The sequence below is a fragment of the Pseudoliparis swirei genome, chromosome 6 (assembly GCF_029220125.1).
Source record: "Pseudoliparis swirei isolate HS2019 ecotype Mariana Trench chromosome 6, NWPU_hadal_v1, whole genome shotgun sequence".
NCBI lineage: Eukaryota > Metazoa > Chordata > Actinopteri > Perciformes > Liparidae > Pseudoliparis > Pseudoliparis swirei.
In genome coordinates, this window is record NC_079393.1 from 23321689 (window position 1) to 23333578 (window position 11890).

The 11890-nt window shown below is 43.6% G+C and overlaps 1 protein-coding gene across 1 annotated transcript in view; it reads right to left on the minus strand.

The window, feature by feature from the left end:
* Window positions 1–533: 533 nt before the first annotated feature.
* cpne2 (copine II) overlaps window positions 534–11890 on the minus strand; it is a 50830-nt gene continuing 39473 nt past the window's right edge. Inside the window, exons 14-15 of the mRNA XM_056416494.1 lie at window positions 3358–3594; window positions 534–1903 (exon numbers count right to left, since the gene is read on the minus strand). Coding sequence (XP_056272469.1) covers window positions 1796–1903; window positions 3358–3594 — 345 coding nt within the window. The 3' untranslated portion in view covers window positions 534–1795. The remainder of the gene's footprint in view (window positions 1904–3357; window positions 3595–11890) is intronic.

The window sequence follows — 11890 nt, forward strand, 5'->3', positions numbered from 1 at the left end:
AATGGGCTATACAAATAAACTAAATTGAATTGAATTGCTCATAGTGTTGGTTTACTTATATTTTTAAATGGGGGTGGAAGGCTCGAGCCACATCCACACAACTGATCTTGATGGTTTCTAATTAAAGTATGTGCTGTTACGATTCACTTTGAATAACATTATATTCTGTGTTGACGCTTTTGTCAAAGTTAGTACACAGCAAACGCTTGTCAGACGCAGGGAGAGGACTTCCCTGCGTCTGACAAGCGTTTGCAACTCATTTTCAGGGGAAGTTTACACGGTGGTCGATTTGTTGCTCAATGGCGTTGTGATGCCGTTAAGTGTCGTTATACACGACCGTTACGAGACGGGGCTCCTGTGCCACCGCAGCAACGCTAAAACAAAGACATTTCCATCAATTTTCAACGGCCAATAAACCTTTCCAGATTTCCTTTGCGGTTGTTTCACGTCTCTTTGTGGTTGTGTATTTGTGTGTGTGTGTGTGTGTGTTTGTGGTGTTCTGCTCTTATATCCACAGAAACAAAGAGCACATGCTGTTTCTTTCAGTTTATTAACCTGAGTGAGGACATAGAAACAACTTTAGAAAATGAACAGCAACACATTTGGTACAAAGATGCACAGCAACACACAGAGAAGTAGTTTAGGTACACAATTCAGCACTGCATAAAAAGTACATTAAAAACATGTCATAAACATTGGCTTATCAGAACATGAACAGCATCATATAAATATACATTCGATATATATGCATATCAGAAACTCCTCTTTCAATTCCAATCAATAAAAGTCTGAAAGTAACAGCCTCCTCTAACACATCTGTGTTGGCCCTTTTCACATAATCTCATTAAAATATTTACAAAATCTGATAAATACATCATTTTGAAGAATACAAACATAAAAACAAACATGCATTGGTGATCATCGGCCTCAGTTTGTAAACAGTGCGTAGATATTGGCATCATGCAGGATAAACTGAAGCCATACGAAATACAAGGATTTTGCAGAAGCTAGCAAAATGGCCCCATATTTAAAAGCCTAACGAAATCACAAAGTTTCCCACATCTATCCTGCGTTAGTGCTACAGCTGCCACTACGGCCTCGGCCTCCTCAGATTCTGTCCTCGTGAATCAAACAAGCATAGTGGAGCTTTAAAACTCGCATTTCATACAACTGGTCATTAAAACCTCAAATCAAAACAAGAAGTAGTGCCCTGTTCAGGCTCAGGCTGCGAGTCGGCCACACGTGAGCACGAAATCAAACCGCCTTCGTCCGATCCGCTGCCTGAAAAGGATCCATAAGACAATGGGAGGGGATTCAACTGCTCTTATATTTCAGCCGAGAAGGGACTCTACACCAAGAAGTTGTATGCATCACATGGTATCAATAACAACACACACATGCAAAAAGAAAAGAAAATACATCCTGATGAATCAAGATGTTTTCCACTTCTCTTACAAAAAGGCCAGTGTTTTACCTGCATATGCATGAACATCCATATCATGTTGGAGACACCTGCCATCCCTATAGAAATGCAAGGTCCTTTATTAAACGTTATTTTTCATGGTTCTGTGTGCTGGAAACATCGCTACTGACCAAACATCCACTAACAACCTTGCAAATATAGTGGCAGGGATGTCTTCAATGGTTGACTTTTTTGTGTGCTTTTTTTGTTTGTCCACAACTAATTTTTTGTTCACAGCCAATATAAACATTTTTTTCAATCTGCATGGTTTGCCGTTACTGAGAAAAGAAGTTGTGTCGAGCTTTTAGAGCAGCGCTCTCGCGTCTGGGCGTCTCACTTCGGTGCCGTGTTGGTGGGCGGTAGATTCCGCTGTTTGAAGTACTGGGTGACCTGCTGGGGCAGCTCTGCTAGCACGGACTTGGCGAGGGTCTCCTTGGGCGCCTGCGAATAGAAAAAGAGCGAGAGAGCACATTCATTTCTACAAAAGCCCAACACACAAAAAGACAAATAAAAGAATACTGGTGATGGTGGTCTACTTTGGCTCTGCTTCGAGTGACCTGGTATTGGCAGGTCCAAGAGAGCCGCTACTGTAGAGTGTAGTTTATGGACACTCCTTCACACATTTGCTTTGTGATCCCATATTGTCATGATTTGTGCTAATAAACTCTCACAGTGATTGCTACAAACTTGCTAAGTATCTCATCACCACCAACTCTCTGAAGATGACACAGCCAACAGACACTGCCAACATATCAGCTCATTATCTCACTGTCATTGTTACATTTCCTCTCTGCTTCATTTCTCCCTCTCCATTATGTCTGTTGCTGTCTCTCACCCTTCCACCGATAAACTGGATCGGAGCCAGCAAACACTGTGTTCCTCCCACTACGAAGGAAGTCAGCTCGCCTACACACACACAAAATATATCCTAAAATTAACAAAAAATGCAAAGTGAGTCCTCTGTTGTGCAGACTACAAATGTGCAAACACTTATAACCCATGTGCTTATCTACAGCACACATGTTTAGACACACACACACACACACACACACACACACACGCTCATAGTGTCTCTGTCGAGCCTGAGATAACCAGGCAGCTCTCCTCATCTCACAGACGTGTGGAGTGTGTGAGCAGTTACAAACCGAGTCGCGACCGGCTGCCATTTGGTAACACCTTCACACTCAGACAGCAGGACATCGTGTCACTAGGTGAAGCCTCTCACTAATATGGAGTCAAAGAGACGAGAGGCCAAATCCCATCGGCAAGTCGAAACATTTGCTGAAGCGGCATCTCGGCAAATGGTGACGGAAAGATGTCGACATTTGTCGTGTTGTAGTTTTAAAAATATTTGTGTCCCAACAGAGATTAAACAGCAGCTGAAAAAGTAACTAGTATCAAGTATTTCACCATTCGATGGGATCCGACAACACAAAATGATCTGCAAAAAGTTTGTTTTCTTTCACATCAGAGATTTCATCCTGAGCTCTTCTCACTGATTTCCAAGCTGACGGGACGAGAAGAAGGAAAAAATCCCTATCTATGAATCAGAATGTGGTGGGGTTGTTTGCTTTCGGTTGTCAATCAAACTGATCAAATGACATTCACACTGTCCTGATGAAACAAAGGATGAATGAACTAAGAGCATCAACCATTTAGGATAACAAGACACCTTCGACTGGCCTTCAGCTTTGTGTCTGTACATGTATATTACTATACAATATAGGTGCTTGTACTGTTTATGTCAAACTAGACTTTGTGACACCGTGCAAAAAAGTCCTTTACATTCCTGTTCATCCTTTGGAAGGCGAAGACTTGACCAAGTTGACAACAATTAAAATTCTTAATTCTTCTGTTACGGTAAACATCGACCATGACTTGCAGCCGTTACTCACATTTCGGAAATCTCTGAAAGGGACAAACTGCACAATGTCACGAACAGCCTCCTCTCCCGCGTTGGACCTCAAAACGCTGGCGTCTCCATCCAAGAACTCCATGGCAACGAAGTCCGCGTTGCCCACACCGATGATGATGATGGACATGGGAAGCTTCGACGCCTGGACGATTTCGTGACGCGTCTCGTCCATATCGCTGATGACACCGTCGGTTATAATGAGGAGAGTGAAATACTGCTGCAGAGGGGAAGTGGGGCGGTGGAAGGGAAGATATGGAGGAAGAGGAGACACAACGGGAAATGATAAATATCCTGAATGTCCTCTAAAGTCCCTTGACGAGAACTCTGCATGAGGAAAATAGACTGGGACAATACATTGAAACCATCATGATTACACTGTCAGTAATGGTGAGCAGAGTGACATTGTGTTGTGTAGGCGGAGAAGGAGAAGTTACACCAAAAGAAAGTAGATTGTTTGTAGTGACCGTGAAGAAGAGAGATAGAATGTATTCAAGAGGAAGAGAGAGCTCGACGACGCTGCACAAGAGAGAGAGAGAAATATAGAAATCAGAATGAAAGCTTTATGCAAGTCGGGCTGCATTCTTATAACACCATCTGCTCCTGGAAAGAAAAAAGAAGGAGGGGAAAAAAGTGAATCGACAGATGAACAAGGGGACATGGAAAAAAGAAAGGAGGATAGAATACAAAGCATTAAGGAATCAGAAGGGAAAGGGATTAGGCTTCATCATAAGACTGAAATATCCCAGAGCACGTTGCAATCCATACGTGTGGAAGTTTATCACTGGGTGAATCTTTTCTGTGACTTTAAGCACAAGAGGATGAATCTGGATAAATGAGTGGCACATCATGAATGCAAGTCTTTCATTCACAAGTCTGGAGATGGATGGTGCACAGATGGCTCTCATCCTGTCTCTTATCTACAAGAAACAAACATACTCAAATGATAAGTAAATCCCTTTCAGGAGACCATTTCTATGAAATACACTTCAATAAATACATACAGGACTGTCTCAGAAAATTAGAATATTGTGATAAAGTTCTTTATTTTCTGTAATGCAATTAAAAAAACAAAAATGTCATGCATTCTGGATTTATTACAAATCAACTGAAATATTGCAAGCCTTTTATTCTTTTAATATTGCTGATTATGGCTTACAGCTTAAGAAAACTCTAAAATCCTATTTCATAAAATTTTAATATTTCCTCAGACCAAGTAAAAAAAAGATTTATAACAGCTGAGTGTTTGTCAAGGCTCAGGAAACCCTTGCAGGTGTTTCGAGTTAATTAGACAATTCAAGTGATTTGTTTAATACCCTACTAGTATACTTTTTCATGATATTCTAATATTTAGAGATAGGATATTTGAGTTTTCTTAAGCTGTAAGCCATAATCAGCAATAAATCAGAATAAAAGGCTTGCAATATTTCAGTTGATTTGTAATGAATCCAGAATGCATGACATTTTTGTTTTTTTAATTGCATTACAGAAAATAAAGAACTTCATCACAATATTCTAATTTTCTGAGACAGTCCTGTACATACATGCTTGCATAGTGTTAATATTAATCTGATTTATTGAAGGGACCGTAATGTCTAGGTTCCGGCAAAACATCAGAAGAGACGGCACTTTGCCTGTGAGGAGACAGAGATATTGTGTCTGCAGCTCAAGGGCAGCTACACGCCTGACCGTATTCAACATTCACACTTGTTATCAATATTTACACATACCAAGAGGGACGCACGGCCAACAGACAGCCCCCACCCGGGGGTAAGAGGGATGGGATATGCTCCTGTGACGAGATCTGGGGGGAAGGGATGGAATCTTGATGGGCTGGGGAGAAGCGTGGGTTCCTGGGGCTAGACAGGTGTGTTGAGGAGAGCTCCCCGTGTGATTGCAATCGCAGGTGAGCATTTGTACTTTGCTTTTGATCAGTGAATAAACGTCTCCCTAAAGGAGAGAACTATAGCAGACTCGTAGTATTGTATAAGCTCTTCCAGGCTGTCAATTCTGAATTACGTTACAATTTGGTGACCCCGACCGTTGGTTGGCTGACCTGGACAGTAACAAAGAGCTTTTGACCAGAGCGGTGACGTCCGTTTCCCGGACTCCCGACCAAGGGTCGGCGGCTGTTCGGCGGTTGACAACCAGAGGATCCTCATAAACAACAGGTAGAGACAACCTTTTTAATAAAATGTCTGTATTGAGTACACTAAATTAGGTTGTCAACGGTGGATACGCCTCTACCCGCAAATTAAAAAGATAGACAGTTAGAAACTGTAACTGATCACATGTAAAGTATAAGCACATAATCACACTGTTAGGGATATAGGGAGTGTCCATTGATAGGGGTAAATTAGAGAATATAGTTCATCTCGTGTGTATTCCTCGAGATGCAATGGACACAGGGAGAGATTTTTGTTTTCAATAAACTGTGTGGGGGGTTTGCTGTAGCTCTTGGCGATTTTAACGAGACCTGAACACCGAGCGTATCGGGACACGTAAGTGCCCTGAGAATTCCTCGGAAGAAGGTTCTCGGCCAGACTACGTCTCTGTGGGGCATTGAAGAGGGGTAAAACGGGAAATGCATTGATAGGTACTAAGAAGTGAAGGAGAAATAAAACAATATTTGTGAACTGGTGTTATCAAATCCTAGCGGACGAGCGCTGTATCCTTATGATACAGTAGAAGCTTCCCGCCCGAGTTCATAGTATTGGTTATTGCAACTTTTCTCCTGGCTTCAAAGGATACGTGTAAAAAACAACAATAACAACAACACATTTTTGCTTGTTTGGAAGACAACTGGAGAGCGGATCATTCTGTGTGTGTGTGTGGGTGTATGTGTGTGTGTGACTTGCTGTGACCTTGGGGTGCTCACACTCCTCTCGAGAAAAAGAGAAAACGAGCGTGTAAATTGCTTCTGAGTTTTGACAAACTCTGGGAGTTTCGTGTCGTAAAACGAGCGTGTAAATTGCTCCTGAGTTTTGACAAACTCTGGGAGTTTTGTGTCGTAAAACGAGCGTGTAAATTGCTTCTGAGTTCTGATTAACTCTGGAAGTTGCGTGTCGTAAAAAGAGAAAAACAAGCGTGTAAATTGCTTCTGAGTTTTGACAAACTCTGGGAGTTTCGTGTCGTAAAACGAGCGTGTAAATTGCTTCTGAGTTCTGATTAACTCTGGAAGTTGCGTGTCGTAAAAAGAGAAAAACAAGCGTGTAAATTGCTCCTGAGTTTTGACAAACTCTGGGAGTTTCGTGTCGTAAAACGAGCGTGTAAATTGCTTCTGAGTTTTGACAAACTCTGGGAGTTTCGTGTCGTAAAACGAGCGTGTAAATTGCTTCTGAGTTCTGATTAACTCTGGGAGTTTCGTATCGTAAACATATTAAAAGCACGAGCGTGTAAATCGCGTCTGAGTCTCTGTAATACTGTGCCGTATCGGGGAGAGATCGGACAGGTTTCTACGGAGGTGCTCTGGACATTGCCGGTCGTAGCAGATCAGAAGGATGAATGTGTAAATTGCTTCTGTGAGGTAGGATACTGTGCCGGGTTCGAAGACCGGACAGGTGTCTGTATGCCACTCTGGGAGTTTCATGTTTTTATAAGCGTGTAAATTGCTTTTGTGTTTTTTGTAACAAGTTTCTGTAAATACTAGTTTTGAGTCGTAATAAATAAGTTGGATATGGTTGAAAAGGATTCAGTCGGATGTTATAGAATTTGAAACGGAGGAAGATTTTAACAAATTTGTAATTGATGAAGACATATGTGGTAAAACAAGACGATACAATTACGAGTCCTGACACTGAGGTTGATATAACTGAGGTTCGATCTGCGGACGATTTGAATAAACTGCTTAGACCTAAAGTTGAAAAATCCCCAGAAAAAGCTGAAAAATAAAATAACAGGAGCGGCCCCTCCCCTACCCACTTCGGATGATAGCCTCGCTGTGCTCAGCTGCACTCTCTGCGCGCCCCCGCAAAGCGCGCCACCTTCAAAGGAGGGAGCACAGTCCACTTTCTGCCTCCACCTGAACTTGAGCTCTGAGGGAGTTCTCCTCTCTTCTTGTGGTTAAGTACACACACATACTACATTAATCAAACTGAGATCGACATACAGCACCAGAACAGTGACTAAAGACAACTTCGAACATACATTAATTAGTATAGTTTATTATTGATACATTTTAGTTCATTGAAAAATAGACTTTGAAAAATAAAATAAAATAAAATAAAATAAAATAAATAATAATTTAAAAAAAATTAAAAAATAAAATTAAAATAAAACCCCACTTTGGGCTCCAAACGGAACAACATTTCTAGCAGCAAACACATCTCACAAAGCCATTTAAAGATGGGGAAGACTAAAAGATTATTGGAGGAGTGGAAAGAATGTCCGGAAGGGACACTGGGGCATTCATGGCTGAAAGCTTATCAGAGGTTTATGAATAAAACCCCAGAGGCAGAGAAGAAAGATGCATCAAAAAGGTACACAGAATGGACAGAGCTCATGAGGGAGAGAGGCATGTTTGGGGGGGGGAAAACTCCAGCACCAACAAACGAAACATTAATGAGCCATCTTAGTATGGCCAAGAGAGGAAGAGACCGAGCTAAGGTAGTTCAGTCAGGGGCAGGAAGATTCTGTACAAAGGAAAAGAAAAGTATGAAACAGGCAGATAACTTTTTGTCAGATTGTAGAACTTTCCTGGGGGAAATGAATGCAGTGATGCAGGGGAAGACAGCAAATCAGATGCCGCAGTACGTGAAACCAGACGACCATTGTTGTCCAAAAGACAATAACCTAGAGATCAAGAAGGTCAACCCCACACCTCAGCCGACAGTCTCCCCAAGCCCGTATGAAGAGCTAAAGCAAATGCTGGAAGCCACACAGACACATCAGATGCCATTACAGCCAGGAAAAGCAACGGAACCGGGAGAGACACAAGTGTTGTTCATTCAAAAGGGGTTGGTACAAGTCACAGCCCAACCACCAAATAATGAGACAGCGATCAAAGACTACCTGACAGAAACATTGAGCCATCTGGAGAGGGATAACACTGACTTTACAACAGAATCAACTGACTTGTCCACAAGGGCAACAAACCAGACTTTAAGGGGGGTTAACAACTCGAGGCGAAGAGATGTAGTGAGTCAAAGAACCAGTGGAGGATCCAGGCAGACTACCTCCGACAGGATAGGGACAACAGGGGAGGAACTAATTGCAATATTAAATCAGCGAAGGGTTACTACGGTGCTAAATGAGGCAGTCAATGATGACGAGAGTGCTGAGGGAAGTGGAGAGGACTTATCAGAAGAGGATACAAAGCTGGCTAGATTAAGGGGAGAAGAGAGGTGTAGGATGGTAATGCCACCACCAGGGTCAGAAGGTTTAGGGAACTACGGACACAGACATTACCAAAGACTGGACAAAGTTGGAGCGAATGTGCACCAGTGTAATGACATGAGACCACCTACGACTAAAAGAAGGACTGGCACCACAACCAGATGACCACAACAACAGTTTCCACTTCTGACTGCAGTGGGAGCTAATGGCCATGAGAAGACAACATACTCGCCCCTTGCCCTGTCAGATGTGACCATGCTAAAAGAAAAACTACGAAAATTGAAAAGGGGGCAGCGTGGATCGGAGGTTTTTGGGGGCAATGTGCAGGAAGTGTCCCAGGGGTAGGGGACTTTAGGAGAATTTTTGTAGCCTGCGCCTCCTTAGCGGACCTGCAGCAAGTGGAACGGATGGCGGATACAACAAATGTGCATGATGGCGCTCCATTAGCAGACTGGGTGAGTGATTTGTGGCCTCAGCTCAGGTTTAGGTACCCTGTGAAGGTGGAGACCATGGACCTTACAGTTGTGCCACCATTGGATGGTGAGGAGGAGCAGCATATTTAGGGAGAATTAGAGAGTTGTGGAACACCAAACTGGGTGAGGACCCCATGGTCGATACAAACACTGAACTGTTGTTTAGAGGGTCCATAGAGGCATCGGTGCCTGACAACATAAAAACACAGCTGAAAGGGACAGTAGGGCTAGCAAGTAAGAACTTTAACAGTTGGGCAGCTCATGTGGGGCACCACGTGGATTGCAACAAAGAGATTTGGGATAAGGAGAGAACAGAGCTAAATAACCTACAGTTGCAGTTAACGAAAACACAGCTAAAAGAGAGCAGAGAAAGGGTGAACATAGCGAAAACAGAAGCTAAGCAGATGCCACAAAACACGGTGCAACAGGCACCAGCACAGTCACCTGGACCTTACGTCCCACATAATCCGTGTCCAGCCCTCCGCCAGATCCATATGCACTGGTCTATCAACAGCCACAGCAAGCGCTAGCACCACCTCAAGCCCAGTTCCCGCAACCTTATTATCCGCCACAGGCGGGTCAACAGCCCATAAATGGGGCCTCACATCATTGGGAGAACAGCACTAAAAGAAGAGGAATGAGGACTAAGAGGGGTAACAACTGGGGCTTCAGAGGAACAAGACATAGTAACTGTTTCAACTGCGGTCAACCTGGACATTGGGCAGATGCTTGTAGGTTTCAGTCACAGGGTCAGCAATCTCAGTCAGGACCACAGCAGTACCCCTATAATATCTATCCCCCGCCCCCACAAGCACCCAAGACACAGCCACAGCCACAGCCACAAGGCAATAGTGGTCCGTGGCACCAGGCCCCGGGCCAGACACAAATGCCATAGGGGTGCCCAGATCCAACAGCTGACAGCAAACTGTACTCACTGAACAGAAATGTGCCACACCCACTAGTCACCCAAGGATTCAACTGGAGACTAAAGAGACACTGAACAGGAAGCAAAGCGTCTGGTGGGACAGAGTAGATGATGATGACATCACACCTCTGCATGACAACACCCAACGCAGTGGAGACTTTGGTTCAAAGTCCTGCATCCCTACTCACCACCAGGGGACCAACGACATTGTGCCCTTAACTACTCCCTGATACAAGATGAGATCTGAGATCCTGAGGGACTGCTTGCAACACGAGATTGAGGTTTGTGAAAACCCAACTGTGGAGGCTCGGAGATCTATGCAGAGAAGCAAGGAGTAGCAGCGGCTGTTGAATGAACACCAGAGCTGCAGGTTGTATGCAGTCGTTGACACCGCAGCTCCACGTCACAGTGTTGGTCCAGAGTGGAGGCACAGAGAAGAGCAATGGTGAAAGCAGAGGTTGAGGCAACGGACTGGGTGCCCACACACATTAAACACTTGCATTCCTCCACATTTGAGAACATGGACAGAATTGCACACATATCGAAGGTCCAGTTAGTATTAATTCAATTCAATTCAGTTTATTTGTATAGCCCAATTTCACAAATTACAAATTTGTCTCGGAGTGCTTTACAATCTGTACACATAGACATCCCTGCCCCAAAACCTCACATCGGACCAGGAAAAACTCCCAAATAACCCTTCAGGGGAAAAAGGAAGAAACCTGGAGGAGAGCAACAGAGGAGGATCCCTCTCCTAGGATGGACAGATGCAATAGATGTAATGTGTACAGAAGGACAGATTTAGAGTTAAAATACATTCAATGAATATGACAGAGTGTATGAATAGTTCATAGGCATATTCCACGATGGAGACCTCCACGATCCATCAGGCAGATGGCGGTGGGGAGGAGGGCGGAGTCTCAACAGGACAGTGGCGTAGTCATGAGCAGGAATTCACGACCCAGACGATCCATCAGACAGATAGGATCTATGCCGTCACATAGGGTCTGATGACCCCATGAGACGTAAAGTCAAAAGGACTTCGGGAGAAAGCAGAGTTAGTAACGTGTGATTGAGAGATGAAAATTCATCCTTAAGGAGAGAAAAAAGGAGATAGGTACTCAGTGCATCCTAAACGTCCCGGCAGCTATAAGCCTATAGCATATCAAGGGGCTGGACCAGGGCAAACCTGATTCAGCCTAACTATAACTCTGTCAAAGAGGAAGGTCTTAAGTCTACTCTTAAACGAGGTGACTGTGTCTGCCTCCCGGACTGAAATTGGAAGCTGGTTCCATAAAAGGAGCTTGATAACTAAAGGCTCTGGCTCCATTCTACTTTTAAGACTCTAGGAACTACAAGTAGTCCCGCATTTAGTGAGCGTAGCTCTCTAGTGGGCAATATGGTGACAAGCTCCTTAAGATATGATGGAGCATCACCAATCAAGGCTTTGTAGGTTAAGAGAAGAATTTTAAAAGTGATTCTTGATTTTACTGGGAGCCAGTGCAGAGCAGCTAGTGCAGGAGTGATGTGATCTCTTTTCTTAGTTTTAGTGAGAACACGAGCTGCAGCATTCTGGATCAACTGGAGACCTAAGAGATTTATTAGAGCAGCCTGCTAATAAGGAGTTGCAGTAATCCAGTCTCGAAGTGAGCAGCGTGAACCAATTTTTCTGCATCTTTTTGAGACAAGATGTGCCTGATTTTGAAATATTACGTAGATGAAAGAATGCAGTCCTTGAGATTTGCTTTACGGGAGTTAAAGGACAAGTCCCGATCAAAGATAAC